Below are 21,344 nucleotides of genomic sequence, written 5' to 3'. Positions count from 1 at the left end.
CGATCCAGGTAAGTTTAAAATGGTTTGACAAATTACTCTGGAAACTCCTGGCACCATAACCACTAAGATGAGTTGTAGTGTTAATAGAAATTGTCCAGTTTCATTGTTAAGTCTATGAGGAGATGAAAGGTGCAATGTTGTCATTATCTATAATAAACCTTGTAAAGGTCTATTCTGCTCACCCAGCACGAAAAATGCAGGTTACTGGAAAACCCTTGTGCAGGGAGGTGGAACACTAAAGTTAATGCCTAATCAAGTGAGGTATTTTCAAGAATTTGACAAAGGTTGACAGTTGACCACTAGAAATGGCCCTTGTTTGAGATCCTCCTCTAAACCTGTTGACTTGTAGCAAGGTACGATTGCTAGATGTTTGTTCCAGACTGGCGACTAAGATGTCCTGTGTCTGCTGTGGCCACAAACACTCCCGTCTGCCCTCCTACAGACTGCACCATTCTCCTCCTTGGCTCCTGAGCTTCATTTTTGCCATTCAGGTAGGTGATGGCCAAATCATCTTAAGGCTTCATGGACACTAGTCTAGCTGTGGCAACTGTAAGTCATTTTAAGTGGTCACCTTTAGTGGCAAAATACTCAAAATACTTTGGTGGGTGTTGTAAATTGGGACAGATATACTGTGTATTAAGCTCAGTATTGTTTATTCTGACCTACATCATAAAACCAAAATCAGGCAAATCAGTCATTAGTTTTGTTCCTGTAATTCAGGTATTTTTTTATCCATCTGCCCTGTATGATGACTGCCATTTGGGTTAACACTGACCACAAGTCACAGGGCTCCTTTATAAATAAAATGAATAATAACATCAGAGCTCTCTAAATACCATGCTGAGAATGGGATGCACGATTTTAGCCATCACTACTGTAAAACAGAGCTTCCTCTTAGACTTGTTATCTTTTCTGCCCTCCTTCTCTGTTACAGAGGCAGAGGTTCCCTTATTAGTTAAATGGTGGTTTCCTTAATTGAATGGTAGATATTACACCCTTATGGGTTACGGACTTTAATTTACTATTAATGTTTATTTTCACTGGTTCAGAATTCATGGAGTACATCCTGTCAATCTCATTCATGTTTCTAACATTGGTCTCTATTATCCTTATCAACTCAGACTGTAAGTGTTTATAATAGGAATAGTTTGTCCGGTTGTAGTAGAAGGTGTCAGGTTGATCACATTCATTTTAAAGTGCCCACAGGGTGCAGTGGAAGGTAGGTTTACTTACCCGAAGCTGTTCCACCATCTTCCTTCTGGAGACCTTCAGGTGGGGGCTGTGGGATTCAGGCAATGAGCTCGCTCATCACAAGATGTTACCTGTGGAGGTTCTCGCAGGATTCTCCATAGACCTCAGGCATGTACTCTTGCACAAGACTACAGCAATGACAAGGCTCCGGGTAAATTAAGCACCAGGAGCCAAAGAAGGAATCCATGAAGAAGATGATGGTGGCTGCAAGGTAAACCTACCTTCCACTGCACACCGTGACCACCAGCTTGAGGAATATGATGGTGACCTTGTGTCACTCCCCTATCCCCATCCTTTTCCTCCAGAGTTCAGACCTCCACACCCTTCTCTATGATAAATAATAGGTCGGATAGCCACTGGAAACCTGGAGTGGACAGTCAAACTTGGCAGCCTCAAATACCGGCTGTGTTGATAAAATACTAGCGAAGTGTCAACCTATCTTAAATATGCAGCAACATTCATTTCTATCTGAGATATCAGTGATAAGTAGTACAATTATTTACCTTTTTCACAACTGTTAACCCGTTAGTGAGAAGGGTTGACAAGATACTTTTCACACAGTTAGAGAGCTAGTAGTGACTTTAGGGACACACTCACAGTAAGCATATTCTGCTATAGACACACAATGTAATGTATACACACGATCACACACTGCTAGACACACACAATGAAAGTATAGAAACACTGCCATACACACACTCATTCAGATAGTATACACACAATCACACACATTGCTTATATACAGTATGTACACACAAAACAATGTTACAACACATACACATAATGACACACAGAGCGCACACACAATCAGACACAGTATACACATAATGACACACAGAGCGCACACACAATCAGACACAGTATACACATAATGACACACAGAGCGCACACACAATCAGACACAGTATACACATAATGACACACAGAGCGCACACACAATCAGACACAGTATACACATAATGACACACTGCCACAAACGTACACAACATACACAATACTACACATATAATCAAACACAGTATGCAGACAATTAAATACCACATCCACATCCTGAATGGCCACTGACAAATACTGCTATCACAAATGGTTTACACACTGCTACACATACACAATGCTACACGCACAGTCAATAGTACACACATTCTACGTAGTATTTTAGTGATTTGCGGAACTTCCATCTTATTATGTTATGTTATTATGTTATTATTTAAAAAGCGCTAACAAATTTTGCACACGTAATATCTCACAAATATGCAAAGAACCCAGAAAGTGACAGGTACTCTTTAACGAAGGAGTGTGGGTTTTCAGATAATTTCTCACAGACAAATAAACGATTGAAAGTACAAAATAAATATAAAATACTTTTACCTCAGCTCTAGCTCCAGGTGAACAACATCGCCATTTTTGCTTGCATACCAGACAACATTTTGAGATGATTCTCGGCAGGTGTACATTATGGAACATTTTGGAGTTTGAATCAGTTGCCAGACTCTGCCAGCACAGCCTTAAATTCAACAGAAATGCAAATAAAAAATACAAGTCATGATGGATATTTAAAAAAAACGAAACAAAACAAAAAACACACAGTCATAACTACTAGCTGGTGTTTACCTATAGCTACTAGAATAAGCCACAGCATCTGTACCCCAACTCCTCGTTAAATGTTTCTCACTGTAGCATGTGTACCCCAACTCTTCGTTAAATGTTTCTCACTGTAGCATGTGTACCCCAACTCTTCGTTAAATGTTTCTCACTGTAGCATGTGTACCCCAACTCTTCGTTAAATGTTTCTCACTGTAGCATGTGTACCCCAACTCTTCGTTAAATGATTCTCACTGTAGCATGTTTACCCCAACCCCTCGTTAAATGTTTCTCACTGTAGCATGTGTACCCCAACTCCTCGTTAAATGTTTCTCACTGTAGCATCTGTACCCCAACTCCTCGTTAAATGATTCTCACTGGAGCATGTGTACCCCAACTCTTCGTTAAATGTTTCTCACTGTAGCATGTGTACCCCAACTCCTCGTTAAATGTTTCTCACTGTAGCATGTGTACCCCAACCCCTCGTTAAATGTTTCTAACTGTAGCATGTGTACCCCAACTCCTCGTTAAATGTTTCTCACTGTAGCATGTGTACCCCAACTCCTCGTTAAATGTTTCTCACTGTAGCATGTGTACCCCAACTCCTCGTTAAATGTTTCTCACTGTAGCATGTGTACCCCAACTCTTCGTTAAATGTTTCTCACTGTAGCATGTGTACCCCAACTCTTCGTTAAATGTTTCTCACTGTAGCATCTGTACCCCAACTCCTCGTTAAATGTTTCTCACTGTAGCATGTGTACCCCAATTCCTCGTTAAATGATTCTCACTGTAGCATGTGTACCCCAACTCTTTGTTAAATGTTTCTCACTGTAGCATGTGTACCCCAACTCCTTGTTAAATGTTTCTCACTGTAGCATCTGTACCCCAACTCCTCGTTAAATGATTCTCCCTGTAGCATGTGTACCCCAACTCTTTGTTAAATGTTTATCACTGTAGCATGTGTACCCCAACTCCTCGTTAAATGATTCTCACTGTAGCATGTGTACCCCAACTCCTCGTTAAATGTTTATCACTGTAGCATGTGTACCCCAACTCCTCGTTAAATGTTTCTCACTGTAGCATGTGTACCCCAACTCTTCATTAAATGTTTCTCACTGTAGCATGTGTACCCCAACTCTTCGTTAAATTTTTATCATAGTAGCATGTGTACCCCAACTCTTCGTTAAATGTTTCTCACTATAGCATGTGTACCCCAACTCTTCGTTAAATGTTTCTCACTGTAGCATGTGTACCCCAACTCTTCGTTAAATGATTCTCACTGTAGCATGTTTACCCCAACCCCTCGTTAAATGTTTCTAACTGTAGCATGTGTACCCCAACTCCTCGTTTAATGTTTCTCACTGTAGCATCTGTACCCCAACTCCTCGTTAAATGATTCTCACTGGAGCATGTGTACCCCAACTCTTCGTTAAATGTTTCTCACTGTAGCATGTGTACCCCAACTCCTCGTTAAATGTTTCTCACTGTAGCATGTGTACCCCAACCCCTCGTTAAATGTTTCTAACTGTAGCATGTGTACCCCAACTCCTCGTTAAATGTTTCTCACTGTAGCATGTGTACCCCAACTCCTCGTTAAATGTTTCTCACTGTAGCATGTGTACCCCAACTCCTCGTTAAATGTTTCTCACTGTAGCATGTGTACCCCAACTCTTCGTTAAATGTTTCTCACTGTAGCATGTGTACCCCAACTCTTCGTTAAATGTTTCTCACTGTAGCATCTGTACCCCAACTCCTCGTTAAATGTTTCTCACTGTAGCATGTGTACCCCAATTCCTCGTTAAATGATTCTCACTGTAGCATGTGTACCCCAACTCTTTGTTAAATGTTTCTCACTGTAGCATGTGTACCCCAACTCCTTGTTAAATGTTTCTCACTGTAGCATCTGTACCCCAACTCCTCGTTAAATGATTCTCCCTGTAGCATGTGTACCCCAACTCTTTGTTAAATGTTTATCACTGTAGCATGTGTACCCCAACTCCTCGTTAAATGATTCTCACTGTAGCATGTGTACCCCAACTCCTCGTTAAATGTTTATCACTGTAGCATGTGTACCCCAACTCCTCGTTAAATGTTTCTCACTGTAGCATGTGTACCCCAACTCTTCATTAAATGTTTCTCACTGTAGCATGTGTACCCCAACTCTTCGTTAAATTTTTATCATAGTAGCATGTGTACCCCAACTCTTCGTTAAATGTTTCTCACTATAGCATGTGTACCCCAACTCTTCGTTAAATGTTTCTCACTGTAGCATGTGTACCCCAACTCTTCGTTAAATGATTCTCACTGTAGCATGTTTACCCCAACCCCTCGTTAAATGTTTCTAACTGTAGCATGTGTACCCCAACTCCTCGTTTAATGTTTCTCACTGTAGCATCTGTACCCCAACTCCTCGTTAAATGATTCTCACTGGAGCATGTGTACCCCAACTCTTCGTTAAATGTTTCTCACTGTAGCATGTGTACCCCAACTCCTCGTTAAATGTTTCTCACTGTAGCATGTGTACCCCAACCCCTCGTTAAATGTTTCTAACTGTAGCATGTGTACCCCAACTCCTCGTTAAATGTTTCTCACTGTAGCATGTGTACCCCAACTCCTCGTTAAATGTTTCTCACTGTAGCATGTGTACCCCAACTCCTCGTTAAATGTTTCTCACTGTAGCATGTGTACCCCAACTCTTCGTTAAATGTTTCTCACTGTAGCATGTGTACCCCAACTCTTCGTTAAATGTTTCTCACTGTAGCATCTGTACCCCAACTCCTCGTTAAATGTTTCTCACTGTAGCATGTGTACCCCAATTCCTTGTTAAATGATTCTCACTGTAGCATGTGTACCCCAACTCTTTGTTAAATGTTTCTCACTGTAGCATGTGTACCCCAACTCCTTGTTAAATGTTTCTCACTGTAGCATCTGTACCCCAACTCCTCGTTAAATGATTCTCCCTGTAGCATGTGTACCCCAACTCTTTGTTAAATGTTTATCACTGTAGCATGTGTACCCCAACTCCTCGTTAAATGATTCTCACTGTAGCATGTGTACCCCAACTCCTCGTTAAATGTTTATCACTGTAGCATGTGTACCCCAACTCCTCGTTAAATGTTTCTCACTGTAGCATGTGTACCCCAACTCTTCATTAAATGTTTCTCACTGTAGCATGTGTACCCCAACTCTTCGTTAAATTTTTATCATAGTAGCATGTGTACCCCAACTCTTCGTTAAATGTTTCTCACTATAGCATGTGTACCCCAACTCTTCGTTAAATGTTTCTCACTGTAGCATGTGTACCCCAACTCTTCGTTAAATGATTCTCACTGTAGCATGTTTACCCCAACCCCTCGTTAAATGTTTCTAACTGTAGCATGTGTACCCCAACTCCTCGTTAAATGTTTCTCACTGTAGCATCTGTACCCCAACTCCTCGTTAAATGATTCTCACTGGAGCATGTGTACCCCAACTCTTCGTTAAATGTTTCTCACTGTAGCATGTGTACCCCAACTCCTCGTTAAATGTTTCTCACTGTAGCATGTGTACCCCAACCCCTCGTTAAATGTTTCTAACTGTAGCATGTGTACCCCAACTCCTCGTTAAATGTTTCTCACTGTAGCATGTGTACCCCAACTCCTCGTTAAATGTTTCTCACTGTAGCATGTGTACCCCAACTCTTCGTTAAATGTTTCTCACTGTAGCATGTGTACCCCAACTCCTCGTTAAATGTTTCTCACTGTAGCATCTGTACCCCAACTCCTCGTTAAATGTTTCTCACTGTAGCATGTGTACCCCAACTCTTCGTTAAATGTTTCTCACTGTAGCATGTGTACCCCAACTCCTCGTTAAATGTTTCTCACTGTAGCATGTGTACCCCAACTCTTCGTTAAATGTTTCTCACTGTAGCATGTGTACCCCAACTCCTCATTAAATGTTTCTCACTGTAGCATCTGTACCCCAACTCCTCGTTAAATGTTTCTCACTGTAGCATGTGTACCCCAACTCTTCGTTAAATGTTTCTCACTGTAGCATGTGTACCCCAACTCTTTGTTAAATGTTTCTCACTGTAGCATGTGTACCCCAACTCCTCGTTAAATGTTTCTCACTGGGCATCTGTACCCCAACTCCTCGTTAAATGATTCTCACTGTAGCATGTGTACCCCAACTCCTCGTTAAATGTTTATCACTGTAGCATGTGTACCCCAACTCCTCGTTAAATGTTTATCACTGTAGCATGTGTACCCCAACTCCTTGTTAAATGATTCTCACTGTAGCATGTGTACCCCAACTCCTCGTTAAATGTTTCTCACTGTAGCATGTGTACCCCAACTCTTCGTTAAATGTTTATCACTGTAGCATGTGTACCCCAACTCTTCATTAAATGTTTCTCACTGTAGCATGTGTACCCCAACTCTTCGTTAAATGTTTCTCACTGTAGCATCTGTACCCCAACTCCTCGTAAAATGATTCTCACTGTAGCATGTGTACCCCAACTCTTCGTTAAATGTTTATCACTGTAGCATGTGTACCCCAACTCTTCGTTAAATGTTTATCACTGTAGCATGTGTACCCCAACTCTTCGTTAAATGTTTCTCACTGTAGCATGTGTACCCCAACTCCTCGTTAAATGTTTATCACTGTAGCATGTGTACCCCAACTCCTTGTTAAATGATTCTCACTGTAGCATGTGTACCCCAACTCCTCGTTAAATGTTTATCACTGTAGTATGTGTACCCCAACTCCTCGTTAAATGATTCTCACTGTAGCATGTGTACCCCAACTCCTCGTTAAATGTTTATCACTGTAGCATGTGTACCCCAACTCCTCGTTAAATGATTCTCACTGTAGCATGTGTACCCCAACTCCTCGTTAAATAATTCTCCCTGTAGCATGTGTACCTCAACTCCTCGTTTAATGATTCTCACTGTAGCATGTGTACCCCAACTCCTCGTTAAATGTTTCTCACTGTAGCATGTGTACCCCAACTCTTCGTTAAATGTTTATCACTGTAGCATGTGTACCCCAACTCTTCGTTAAATGTTTATCACTGTAGCATGTGTACCCCAACTCTTCGTTAAATGTTTATCACTGTAGCATGTGTACACCAACTCCTCGTTAAATGTTTATCACTGTAGCATCTGTACCCCAACTTCTCGTTAAATGTTTCTCACTGTAGCATGTGTACCCCAACTCCTCGTTAAATGTTTATCACTGTAGCATGTGTACCCCAACTCCTCGTTAAATGATTCTCACTGTAGCATCTGTACCCCAACTCCTCGTAAAATGATTCTCACTGTAGCATGTGTACCCCAACTCCTCGTTAAATGTTTATCACTGTAGTATGTGTACCCCAACTCCTCGTTAAATGATTCTCACTGTAGCATGTGTACCCCAACTCCTCGTTAAATGTTTATCACTGTAGCATGTGTACCCCAACTCCTCGTTAAATGATTCTCACTGTAGCATGTGTACCCCAACTCCTCGTTAAATGATTCTCACTGTAGCATGTGTACCTCAACTCCTCGTTAAATGATTCTCACTGTAGCATGTGTACCCCAACTCCTCGTTAAATGATTCTCACTGTAGCATGTGTACCCCAACTCTTCGTTAAATGTTTATCACTGTAGCATGTGTACCCCAACTCTTCGTTAAATGTTTATCACTGTAGCATGTGTACACCAACTCCTCGTTAAATGTTTATCACTGTAGCATGTGTACACCAACTCCTCGTTAAATGTTTATCACTGTAGCATGTGTACCCCAACTCCTCGTTAAATGATTCTCACTGTAGCATGTGTACCCCAACTTCTCGTTAAATGTTTCTCACTGTAGCATGTGTACCCCAACTCCTCGTTAAATGATTCTCACTGTAGCATGTGTACCCCAACTCCTCGTTAAATGTTTATCACTGTAGTATGTGTACCCCAACTCCTCGTTAAATGATTCTCACTGTAGCATGTGTACCCCAACTCCTCGTTAAATGTTTATCACTGTAGCATGTGTACCCCAACTCCTCGTTAAATGTTTATCACTGTAGCATGTGTACCCCAACTCTTCGTTAAATGTTTATCACTGTAGCATGTGTATCCCAACTCCTCGTTAAATGTTTATCACTGTAGTATGTGTACCCCAACTCCTCGTTAAATGATTCTCACTGTAGCATGTGTACCCCAACTCCTCGTTAAATGTTTATCACTGTAGCATGTGTACCCCAACTCCTCGTTAAATGTTTATCACTGTAGTATGTGTACCCCAACTCCTCGTTAAATGATTCTCACTGTAGCATGTGTACCCCAACTCCTCGTTAAATGTTTATCACTGTAGTATGTGTACCCCAACTCCTCGTTAAATGATTCTCACTGTAGCATGTGTACCCCAACTCCTCGTTAAATGTTTATCACTGTAGCATGTGTACCCCAACTCCTCGTTAAATGTTTATCACTGTAGTATGTGTACCCCAACTCCTCGTTAAATGATTCTCACTGTAGCATGTGTACCCCAACTCCTCGTTAAATGTTTATCACTGTAGTATGTGTACCCCAACTCCTCGTTAAATGATTCTCACTGTAGCATGTGTACCCCAACTCCTCGTTAAATGTTTATCACTGTAGTATGTGTACCCCAACTCCTCGTTAAATGATTCTCACTGTAGCATGTGTACCCCAACTCCTCGTTAAATGTTTATCACTGTAGCATGTGTACCCCAACTCTTCGTTAAATGTTTATCACTGTAGCATGTGTACCCCAACTCCTCGTTAAATGTTTATCACTGTAGTATGTGTACCCCAACTCCTCGTTAAATGATTCTCACTGTAGCATGTGTACCCCAACTCCTCGTTAAATGTTTATCACTGTAGTATGTGTACCCCAACTCCTCGTTAAATGATTTTCACTGTAGCATGTGTACCCCAACTCCTCGTTAAATGTTTATCACTGTAGTATGTGTACCCCAACTCCTCGTTAAATGTTTATCACTGTAGTATGTGTACCCCAACTCCTCGTTAAATGATTCTCACTGTAGCATGTGTACCCCAACTCCTCGTTAAATGTTTATCACTGTAGCATGTGTACCCCAACTCTTCGTTAAATGTTTATCACTGTAGTATGTGTACCCCAACTCCTCGTTAAATGATTCTCACTGTAGCATGTGTACCCCAACTCCTCGTTAAATGTTTATCACTGTAGCATGTGTACCCCAACTCTTCGTTAAATGTTTATCACTGTAGTACTTTGGTTAGTTTGCAATGAGAACATAAAATGCTAATTAAAGTACTTTTCATCTAATGCAAAAAAATACATCGGTTTTTGACTTTAGTATTTTATGGTACACGTTCACCTTTAACATTTCCTTCTACTCTTTACATGCAGCACCTCCTGGTCCTCGCGTCTATTGTATGTACCAGCCACCATCTGCTTCTCCAGGCTCGACCGTTAGGCCCAGCAGATCAGAGTCGTCTCTTTGCCAGCAGCCTGTTTGCTTGTGGTTTTGCTACCGCTCTGCAAAGCACCTTGGGAACCAGGTAAATGCAGGGATTTAAAAAAGAAAATCCATTAAACATATTTAACATTTGCGTAACATTTTCTTTAACCTGTTACGGCCAAGGACAGTCTATGTAGCTCACCCCTGAAAACCAGTGAACCCTGAGTTTTAGAATCTGATTGGATGACTGCAGCTCACAGAGAACTTTGCAACATTAGCTCACATCAGAAAGAAAGGCTGGAGTGTTTTTTCAAAGTTGGAATCTAATGCTAAGTTCAGAGAACGAGAATAATTCACAGAAACTGATTATAATTTAACTTCAAGCCAGGAACTGCAATTTTTGGTCATTCCTCTTGGCTTGTGGCTACACTCCTGTGTTGGATCTCAAGGACTTGGCACACACAGAGGAAGAATCGTGTTGTAATTATTTGTAATAAGTTGCTGCAGTTAGGGATCATTAGAAAACAATCGTCTCTGTCTGACAGAGCTCTAGTTTTTAATTACGGTAACAATTTATTTACAGTTTAGCATTTCTAAAATGACATATTGAAAACCAGAGAGTCCATGATCCACTTTATAATATTGAAAAAAGCTTAGAAGGAAAGTCAGGGAATGAAAATAAAAAATGTTACGCATTACATAGATAATAAATAAAAAAAATTGCAGGCGAGATAAGATTAGATAAAATAAAATAAATGTCTTCCAACGATCCTGAGTCTACACATCTTAAAGAAACTGACTGCTGATTCAGGCAGAGCGTCACCAGGAAGAGTCTCCACCAATCAGCAGCCTGTTCTTTTTGCTCATCATGGCATTGGGGATCTGATGTGCATGCGCGGAAATTTGCTACCCGCACATACAGACTTCCCCATAAACAAGTATTGAATTCACTGCTTTCCTGTGAGCTGCAATTGATGACGCTTGACATCAAATGTCACAACTGAGTTTTACCTGCTTGTTGAAGTGGAAGCACCTCCAGTGGCTGTCTGTATGACGTCCACTAGAGACATGATAAACCTATCAAAAATCCTTCCAAATATTGCCGTTAATATTTGAAGGGTTAAAGCCCAGACCACTTAAGTAAGATAAAGTGGACTTGGGGTAATTTGAGTGTCCTTTAAGTATATTTGCTTTTCTCTGGCTATTGTTTTTTGAGATCGGGTTCTGTCACTGATACCTATCAAACCCTTCTACAGTTGTTCGTACACTTCTATAGTTGTTACATTTTTCTTTTATTATTTCTTCTGTATTGATATAAAACGTGTGTGTAATTGATACCGGAGAAACTGACGGAAGCCAAGCACAGAGAGATGGACACAGGTTTCTTCAGGAAGGAAGAGATTCTTTATTGGATCACCGATCGGGACTCAGAGGGACTAGCGTCACCAAAATACAGCAAAGTCTGAGTACTGAATACATAGAGTACATTCCTTATATAGCACTGTAGCTCCTCCCACAATTAACTACACCCACACATACCCTTAACCTATTTAATGAATAGAGTCTAAACTCATCCATCCGGTCTAACCACGTGGCTCATCTGATACAAAGGAGAGGGACGCGTAATTCCAGTTCTTACATTCCTGCACCTGGTCAGTACAGTGATGACAGTATCTTAGCTACGTGTTATTAACTAACTGATACTACAAACACATATACATACATATGCCTTGTGGCAATCTTAGCCTGCTAAACTTGTATTTTACTGGAATTACATCACATTCCCCCCTTTGATGCCTCTGATATTTCACAATTACTTGAGGCATCACTTAACCTTGGTTTGCATATACCTCAGGTTACCATGAACCAGACCAGACTTATCTTATGATGTGAATCTTCAACATTCATCTTCTTGCATTGGTTCTCCCTGATCTAGAGCCTTATACTTATATATCGCCATTATCTGTGCAGCAGCCTTCCTCTCTGCTATACTTCCTATCAGGCTTTGCACAGACCTAACTACTAAGGGTATAAGACACGGTAGGAGTAGACACAACAGTAAAATCAGTAGGACTCCACCTACCACTGCATTAAGCCCTCCAAACCACTCATACCAGCTACCAAACCAACTACTTGGATTGTACCCTTTCCATACCTGAGTAGGCACATGCGCTAGTTTAACCATATGGCTAGTAAGCTCAGCTATTGCTTGCCCTTCGTCATCTATTTGAAGACAGCAATTACTTAGGTTAAACTTCCCACATACACCTCCCTCTACTGCCAAAAGGTAATCCAAGGCTAATCTATTTTGGTAGACTGCTGTCCTCATCCTGGTGTTATGCTTCGCTAGAAGATTGAGCGCTTGTGATGTCTCATTTGTGATAATCTCAACCACCGCCTGTAATCTTATAATACGGTTGAGCATATAAATAGGGGTTCTATAACCAAAGGTACCATCCTCAGCCCACGTGGCTGGCCCATAGTAATCTATAATACGCTGGGGAGGCCATTCATCATCTTCCCAGGCGCCTATCTCTATGGGTCCCCTTTTCTTCCTATGATTCACATCATACACTTTAACACCTAAAGTCTCACCTGTTTCAATCGGTAACAAGAAGAAGGATGGTTTGAGCATACCCAACACACATGCCCCTTCCCAGTCCTGTGGCAGCTCCGAATAGGCTTTCTTACCACAGATCCAGTACAAATTTGCTGGGGCTCTCCAAGTAGATGTGATGGATAGATCAAACCACACATCCTTTAAATTGGCATATCTAGCAAACGGGTTAGATGGTTCTGAGACATTTGAAGCCGACCACCAAGTTGTATTCTTTGTATCATCATCATAAGCTTTTTGCCCTAGACAAGTTAATTCTCCTACAGAAGTATTATACATTATTCCTTTCCTTGCTATGCAAACATAACCTATGATGGAGGTCTTTAATCTCCACTCAGATTTACCTCTAACACTCATATGATAATCGGCTTGTGTAGATATTAATTGGTCAACTGCCTCAGAACCGGACATTACCTCCTTTGCTTCCCAAGGCCATTGGTCTCCCATGTTAGTACCTCCACACACATAGCAGTTGGTAACATTAAGACTACCGGCAATACTTTCAGCTAAATCGATGAACAGGTTTTTAGCATTATGGGGGATCTTATTATCTATACTCATCTCTTCGTAAAAGGAATGGTATACTTGATGAGTCTGGGAGGATACCGTATCAGTCTCTATTCCTATAAACAATAATGTCCCAGGATCTAAACCCGTCCCGTATATTTGAAACCCAAATAAATTTCCATACTTATCTAAGAACTTGTCGGGGTTATTAATGAGTATATGGACTGGGTTGCATTCCATAGACTTACAATAAGGGCTAGTCGGCAACTTAGTCACTATCATGTCTTTGTCTACTGTCTGTCCCCAAGTTGCCCACCCCACACAAGACCAATATGGGCAAAAGTTATAATCTCTATTTGGGCATCTAGGACTTACATATTTATTTTTGCTACTGGGACAAATATATTTATCGTTAGACCCATACGTCCTCTCCCATCTAAGATCCCCACATACATTCCACGGCTTTCTACCACTCGATATCGCTTTACACGCATCAAATAGCAGAACACCCGAAGAATGTACGGATTCTAACACCGTTTTATTAATTAGGGTCCCCTGAGGATCTCCATTCCTGAGAGTCAACCAAATTGTACGAGGCTGATACTCCGGACTGAAGCACTTAGGTTCTCCTACTCCTAAATGGCACACACTATAATCTATATTTAAGTATCTACATCTCGATACATCTCCTTTACATTCGTATTGTGAATGCCAAATTAGGGTTTGGGAAATATGGTTACCTGTTCTCGTAGTCTTAATGCATACCTCACAGCTAGGAGTGTCGGTACCTCTACCTTCCTGAATATAAAAACACATATAAATAAACACTATCAAAAGCACATCTTTCGCCGTCATCCTCAGTCTTCGTCCGTGCGATGGCGCCTCAGCTTCCAGGATGTGAGGGGCTGCAGGGAATGGAGTTCTGCTCATCTTCACAGGTGTCCCTTCGAGACTTTCCTGGCTTATACACTATGTGATGGTAAGCGGACAGGCTTTATTATGGCCTTCTCACTCACACCTGTAACAATAAAATTTGTAATCCACAATAATTCCTCGTTACTCCGACTGAGTAGTGCGTTTTAACCGGATCTTGCAGGGATTCTCTGGATCTGCTGTAACTTGCCAAGAATCGACTGCTGCTGGTTTAACCCTGGAGTGATGTATCCACGGAGTCACTTCTGCTACTTTTATTGCTGTAGGGGTAGACAAAAGAACAACATAAGGACCTCTCCACTTGGGCCCTAACGGTACATTATTCCACTCTTTAATCCAATTGGTGGAATATTGCGGGCCAGTCCTGGTGGGTTGTTCTCTGCCCAAACTCCTGGTATGTTAAACAATGTCTCATCACTCCTAGGGTTTTGGCTAGTCAACACTGTATAAAGTCGCCACTCTTCTTCCTTTGGTACGGATAAAGTCATAATACCTGAAGGTCCATTAAACTTTAAAGATGTTGTTCCATCTGGTAGGAACGTAATCTGCGCTTGTAATTTGGATAGCATATCACGTCCCAGCAATTGGACTGGACATTCAGGCATATAAAGGAATTGGTGTTTTACTACGTGGCCTCCCAATGTACAGAGTCGACTTTTAAGAACCGGTCTTTCAGCACTTCTTCCAGTTGCTCCTATCACAGTAATAGTCCTTCCAGATGGAGGAGCAACTAGATTAGTCACCACTGAATGTTCAGCACCAGTGTCGATCATGAACGCACTCCTTTTCCCCCCTATTGATACATCGACCATAGGCTCCGCTCGACCAAGGGGGATGGAGCCCGGTCGGTATCAATAGTCCTCCATGACCGTGTCAGCCAATCCTACAAAGTCCCTACCTTCTCTATCGCGAGACCTTTGCGCTGCTGGAATATACCTGTCTTCCCTAACACCTCCTCTGTTCCCATCACTCCCTCTACAACCATTACTCCCTCCGGGACCTCCTCTACCTCTCGCTCTGCCTCTAAAGTTTCCGTAGCCTGCCCTGGGTTGGTCTCTCTCGTACTGCTCTCTTTGCGGACACTCGTTCCTCCAATGCCCTTCTTCCTTGCAATACGCACACTGATCCCTACTCAAAGGCTCCCTACTCCATCTATTATTGCCTCTATCTGGGCCCCGTTTATCTACGCCTGCGATCGCTACCGCTAGCATATCAGCCTTTTTACGCATCTTGCGCTCCTCCTCTTTCTTGCTTTCTGTTTCCCTATTCATATAGACCTTATTAGCTACCTCCATTAGTTGGGAGATTGACATACCTGCAAACCCTTCTAACTTTTGTAGCTTGCGCTTAATATCTCCGTAAGCTTGGCTGACAAAGGCGGAGTTAACCATTCGGGAATTGTCTGCGTCTTCCGGATTAAAGGGGGTGTACAAGCGGTACGCCTCCAATAATCGGTCATAAAAGACACTGGGCGCTTCATCGCTTTTCTGGATCACCTCAACTGTCTTCGACATGTTAATGGCTTTCTTTCCTCCGGCTTTCATGCCAGCAATTATAGCGTCTCTATAGGCTCTGAGTTGAACCATATCAGCACCATTTACGTTCCAATCGGGATCAGTGTTGGGATAATGTGTTGCGGCCCATGCTGCTGGATTAGCTTGGTTCAAAGCACGGGCTCTATCCTCTAATGCTTTAATGGCTGCTTGATTTATTCTTGTCCTTTCCTCATTGTTAAATAAAGTCATTAATAACTGCTGGCAATCAGCCCATGTCGGATTATGTGTCTGTACTATTGAGGTGAACAGATCAGTCATGGCTTGTGGTTTCTCAGTATACGAGGAATTATGGGTCTTCCAGTTTAAAAGGTCGGTAGTGGTGAAAGGGACATATACGAAGACAGGGTCAGCGTGTGCCATTTGACCTGCGGCATCGATATAAGCTGACCCGGGATTTAAGCGAAGAGGCATCTGATAGTGCTTTAATTGTTGGGCACCAGTCAACTGTCGGGTTTGGATGGGGCTACGTAGGGAAGCGTCAGTCATGGGTTCCGGTCGGGGAGATATAGGGTATGGGGATGTGGGAGGTTGGTTTTGGGAAAAGGTAGTGAATAGAACACTTCGGGCCGAGCTAGATGAAGCTTGACCGGAAGTCTGAAGTGGCGCCAAATCAGGATATTCGTTTCTAATGGGGGTGGGTTCTGGTTCCGGAAGGGGAGATTTAGTACGAGGGGGGGTGGATCCTGTACTGGAGGAGGAAGCGGAAGTGGATGAGGGTAATGAGGGAAGGGTTACAGGACTTCCTGTATTTGCGTCACTTCCTCTTACCGGAAAGTAAGGGGGCGGCAAAGGGATCTCGGACTCAGGGGGCGTGTCCAAAATGGGCCTAACACCAGTCCTAGTGGACGAACAAGTCCTAGCTACCATGAGGCGACACTGCTCCTCGTGGCATGTCCGGAGCCATTTTGGCGAGTCATTTACGGCCTGTCTCCAACAATCAATATAAGGAAACTGGCCGTAAAGTTCAGGCCTACCTGATACAGCCACGTGTAAGCGCTGTACCAGAGTTGGATCCAAACTGCCACGTGGCGGCCATGCCGCAACCAAAGTAGGCCACTCCCTAGTGCACAAAGTGACCAAACGTACAGGGGACATCTTAACCCCAAAATCACAAACTTTGAATCCCTTTTTAAAATTCTTAACCATACATCCTAAGGGATCCGGAATCGTTGACTGCGACGCACCCATATTTAACAGTGGAACGTCGTCGACAACGATTACTATACACGCGTACTATTCAACAGTCACACCCGTTTCCTTTGGCAACAGCACCACGTGGTACGGTTACCAAGTGAAACGTACACAATAACAATAAACACTCAGGGAATTCCCGTACACACACAGCTGCTACACCAGTCACTATATAATCAATATTATGCCCTTTGGCGTAACTACACAGTCACCCACGCTATAATTCTCTATATACGAATTACCCGTCTATAACACACCCCAGTAACATCGTCTTTTACAAATAGCGGTTACAGTACGGTTAGCATAGGTCAAAGCACAAGTTAAGGTCACAATACAATTATTAGTGGTTATGGTGTTAAACATGCAATGGACGACAATGATTAGTACTTATTATATAATGTCAGTAAATATACAGGGTTATGGTACCGTGCACTATAATACAGCAACACACTATTAACACTCTCGCTAGACGGCTGAGCTCGCGCTATCTAACAAGATATACACTTTACTAAAACAATCGTTAACACATTTACAATTCCCAACTAAACTATTGGCCAGTACCTTGAATGGACTACCTAAAACTATATACACCCGTTTTGGTTAGCCACACTGCCCAATCACCACATATATAGCGAGCTAGAGAACCGAATTTACACAGACGCCTCTTAGTCGCACTATACAACGAGCTAGAGAACCGAATTTACACAGGCGCCTCTTAGTCGTACTATCAAAAGTCTAGTGGGTTCCAAATTTACACGCCTTCCCACTTAGCCCAGATAGGATGAGAACTAGCGAACCGAATTTACACAGGCGCCGCTTAGTCTCCCGGTCCCTCCGACCTAGCGAACGTAATATACACCCTAGAACGCTAGTCTAGACAAGACACCGGTGTCCGGCTAGGGCTATCTTACACCAGGACCCCGCCTGACTAACCAAATCAAACGGTCTGACTAAAGAGCGTTCGATCGAGCGGTGCGCCTTCGCTCCTTCCCTCCGACAGAGGGGGCAGATACAGATTCAAAAACCCCTTTGGGCCTACCGCACAATCGGTATACCCCTAGCGGGTCCTGCCGTCTAAAACAGCAGTTATCTTACCTCCTCGTTCCTGAACCTGAGTTCACACTCATCGACGGGGACACCCCAGCACTTCTCACGTAGAGGCCGATGATCTCCTGGACAACAGACCAGTGGCGCCGAGACGAAGGGAGGTCCACGCAGAAGTTCAGGGGTGCAGCCGTAGAGAACGTGGGCAAAGATAGACCGTCTCACGCCTCTGCCTCTCAGCTACCGTTGAACGATGAGCTTCCCGGCCAATGCACCAAATGATACCGGAGAAACTGACGGAAGCCAAGCACAGAGAGATGGACACAGGTTTCTTCAGGAAGGAAGAGATTCTTTATTGGATCACCGATCGGGACTCAGAGGGACTAGCGTCACCAAAATACAGCAAAGTCTGAGTACTGAATACATAGAGTACATTCCTTATATAGCACTGTAGCTCCTCCCACAATTAACTACACCCACACATACCCTTAACCTATTTAATGAATAGAGTCTAAACTCATCCATCCGGTCTAACCACGTGGCTCATCTGATACAAAGGAGAGGGACGCGTAATTCCAGTTCTTACATTCCTGCACCTGGTCAGTACAGTGATGACAGTATCTTAGCTACGTGTTATTAACTAACTGATACTACAAACACATATACATACATATGCCTTGTGGCAATCTTAGCCTGCTAAACTTGTATTTTACTGGAATTACATCACATAATAGAGAGGTGTAAACCATACTGTAATGCTGTATCATTACAATAAACTGGGATACGTAGATTCAGGGTTAAAGGAGTACTCTGCACACCATAATCACTACAGCTCACATAACTTTTGCGAAGTAAATGGTGTGAGCTGTAGTGGCTATGGTGTCTAGAGGGCTCCTTTAAGGATGTTTAACGTTTTCAGTTAGGAGGATTTGAGATTAAAAGATCTAACATTCGAATTGGGTGGATTTACATATTTATATTTGTTTTGTATCCCTGAACACTATTCTATACAGGAAACAGATAGTATTCTATATTTTTTTTATGAAAAGAGCTTGGTATTGAAATGGTTAAGAAGTGATATTACACTATGAGCCTCTGGGCTTTATTTTTAAATTTGGGTTTTTTGGTATTTTCCCATGCACCATGCAATTCCTCACTGTGTTTTGGAACACAAAACAGACAGAAAATATCAAAATTCCTGGGGTTTTGGTCTCTGGCCGTCCATGAAGCCTTTACCACTTGAAAAAGATCATTTTTTATTGTTTACAGTTAAATAAAACAAAAATGTAGACTATGCTAAACTTGGCAGGGACACGGGGAGTTAAAGCTATCTACAACTTTTCCATTAAGGAAAAAAAAAGGGAACCCCACATACACACACACTAAAAGATAATCTAATTATAGTGTGATATGATCGTTGTTTTATGTTACAGTTCTGTTTCTGATAACTTTATCTTCATTACAAGTGAGAGTAGCCCACAGATGGCTAACAAGGGCCAGATTTCTGTGTGCCAGACCTTATGACATAGTGCCAATCTACAACAAAGAATTGTGCTCTGAACTGTTTGCTCCCATCAGTTGACGTACAGTATGTCGATTGAGATGATACTTTTTCAATCAACGTCATAGTGTATTCTTTGTAATTTTACTTCCATCCTCCCCACTATTCAGGCTGCCTCTGGTACAGGCCCCAACTTTTGAACTACTAATTCCAGCCCTGACTCTTCATCAACATTCAGCCGGCAACAGAACATCGAAAAATGGTGAGTTTCATCCCGAGCTGTACAATCGGATTGGTCAGTGCTGGAATGGGCAAATCAAAATTCTCTAAACTGGCACCACAGGCGTATAAGGTAAAATGCCTGTGGGAAGGTGGCTGGCATGGTGTTAATAATTTGTACTATTTAGGATTGTCAAGTATGGATCACAAAGGGTGCTTTATTAAGGTGGGTGTTTGCTGTACCTGTTCATTGACGTGTATAAACAGGCCATCCACATTTAGCACCAATTAAAAGAACACTATAGAGTCAGGAACACAATCATTTATTCCTGACCCTACAGCGTTAAAAGCACCATCTAGTTCCCCTGAATCCCCCTAAATATAGTAAAATCTTACCTTTATTCTACTTGCTCTGCCCCTGACCTACCTGCTTGGCTGACATCATCAGAAGTGATTCTCTGGGCCAATCACAGTACTTTCCCATAGGATTGGCTGAGACTGTCAAGGAGGCAGATCAGGGGCAGAGCCAGCACAGCCATGGACAATCAGCATCTTCTCATCATAGAGATACACTGAAGGGAATAATTATACTCACCAGAACATATACAATAAGCTGTAGTTGTTCTGGTGACTAAAGTGTCCATTTAAATAAAACATAATTCTTGTCTTCTCATCCATGCGCTGTTATTCAAGGTCATTGTAACTTTATTAGTGTTAAGCGCACACTGTAAACACCATGAATGCAATCCCAATTGAACCCTGTCATTTAATGTGTTCTTTTCGATTTTAAACCATCTGCTTCTGTCCAGACACGCAAGGATCAATACACTGCGCTGAAGGAGACTGTGACAGGCTGAAAAATAATGTCCATTTCATTGCAGAGGTTAGTAATGCAAGAAAAAACATAAAAAATGCATTAGGGCGTGTGGTGCTTTAAATTGTCTCGATCAGTTTTAAATACGTTCAGCAGTTTTCAAAATAAAATAAAAAATTATAATTTTCCAGTTAAATTTGGGCATGTTGGGTATCTAATATCATCGTAGAGTTCAAAGTATCATTTTCTGCTTCCTGGCTATTGGAAAGCTGAGAACTACTCTGCTCATTGATTAAAGGGATCAATCAAACAAATAATTCCTGTCCTAAATCAGCCTCTTATTTTAGATTGAAATGAAGTCTTTGTCATTTTTGATCACCCTGAATGAGACCAGTAAAAGCCTGTTTATTATATAGCAGGTTATCACATCACATAGTACGTGACTTCCTGAGAAAGCCTGTAACATTTTGTTTTCTATCAACAAAATGGTGGTTTGTTACATTGCTGCAGCAATAACCTATAAGAGAGAAGGGAGATACTAATTTTAGACCAACATGGAAAAATTCTCACTTTTTTTTCCCAAAAAAGTTTTTAGTTCCCTTTTCCATTTTTCACAAATATTGTATCACTGTATAAAATCCACCGTCTTTTATTCTACACATCTACATAGCTAGGAATACATACAGATTGACTACACTGTAAAGGCA

General features: G+C 42.0%; 1 protein-coding gene across 3 annotated transcripts in view; it reads left to right on the top strand.

Annotated features, from left to right (window-relative positions):
* Nucleotides 1–318: 318 nt before the first annotated feature.
* SLC23A3 (solute carrier family 23 member 3) overlaps nucleotides 319–21,344 on the top strand; it is a 30,648-nt gene continuing 9,622 nt past the window's right edge. For 2 of the 3 annotated variants that reach the window (XM_063428560.1, XM_063428559.1), the window contains exons 1-2: nucleotides 19,775–19,866; nucleotides 20,633–20,706. In XM_063428560.1, the coding sequence (XP_063284630.1) occupies nucleotides 20,687–20,706 (20 nt within the window). In that variant the 5' untranslated portion in view covers nucleotides 19,775–19,866; nucleotides 20,633–20,686. Of the gene's footprint in view, nucleotides 492–10,203; nucleotides 10,356–19,774; nucleotides 19,867–20,632; nucleotides 20,707–21,344 lie in introns of those variants that run through there. The other variant, XM_063428558.1, reaches the window with a different exon arrangement.

Source organism: Pelobates fuscus, chromosome 8 (genome assembly GCF_036172605.1).
Source record: "Pelobates fuscus isolate aPelFus1 chromosome 8, aPelFus1.pri, whole genome shotgun sequence".
Classification (NCBI taxonomy): Eukaryota; Metazoa; Chordata; class Amphibia; order Anura; family Pelobatidae; genus Pelobates; species Pelobates fuscus.
This window is presented reverse-complemented; position numbering and strand designations above follow the sequence as displayed.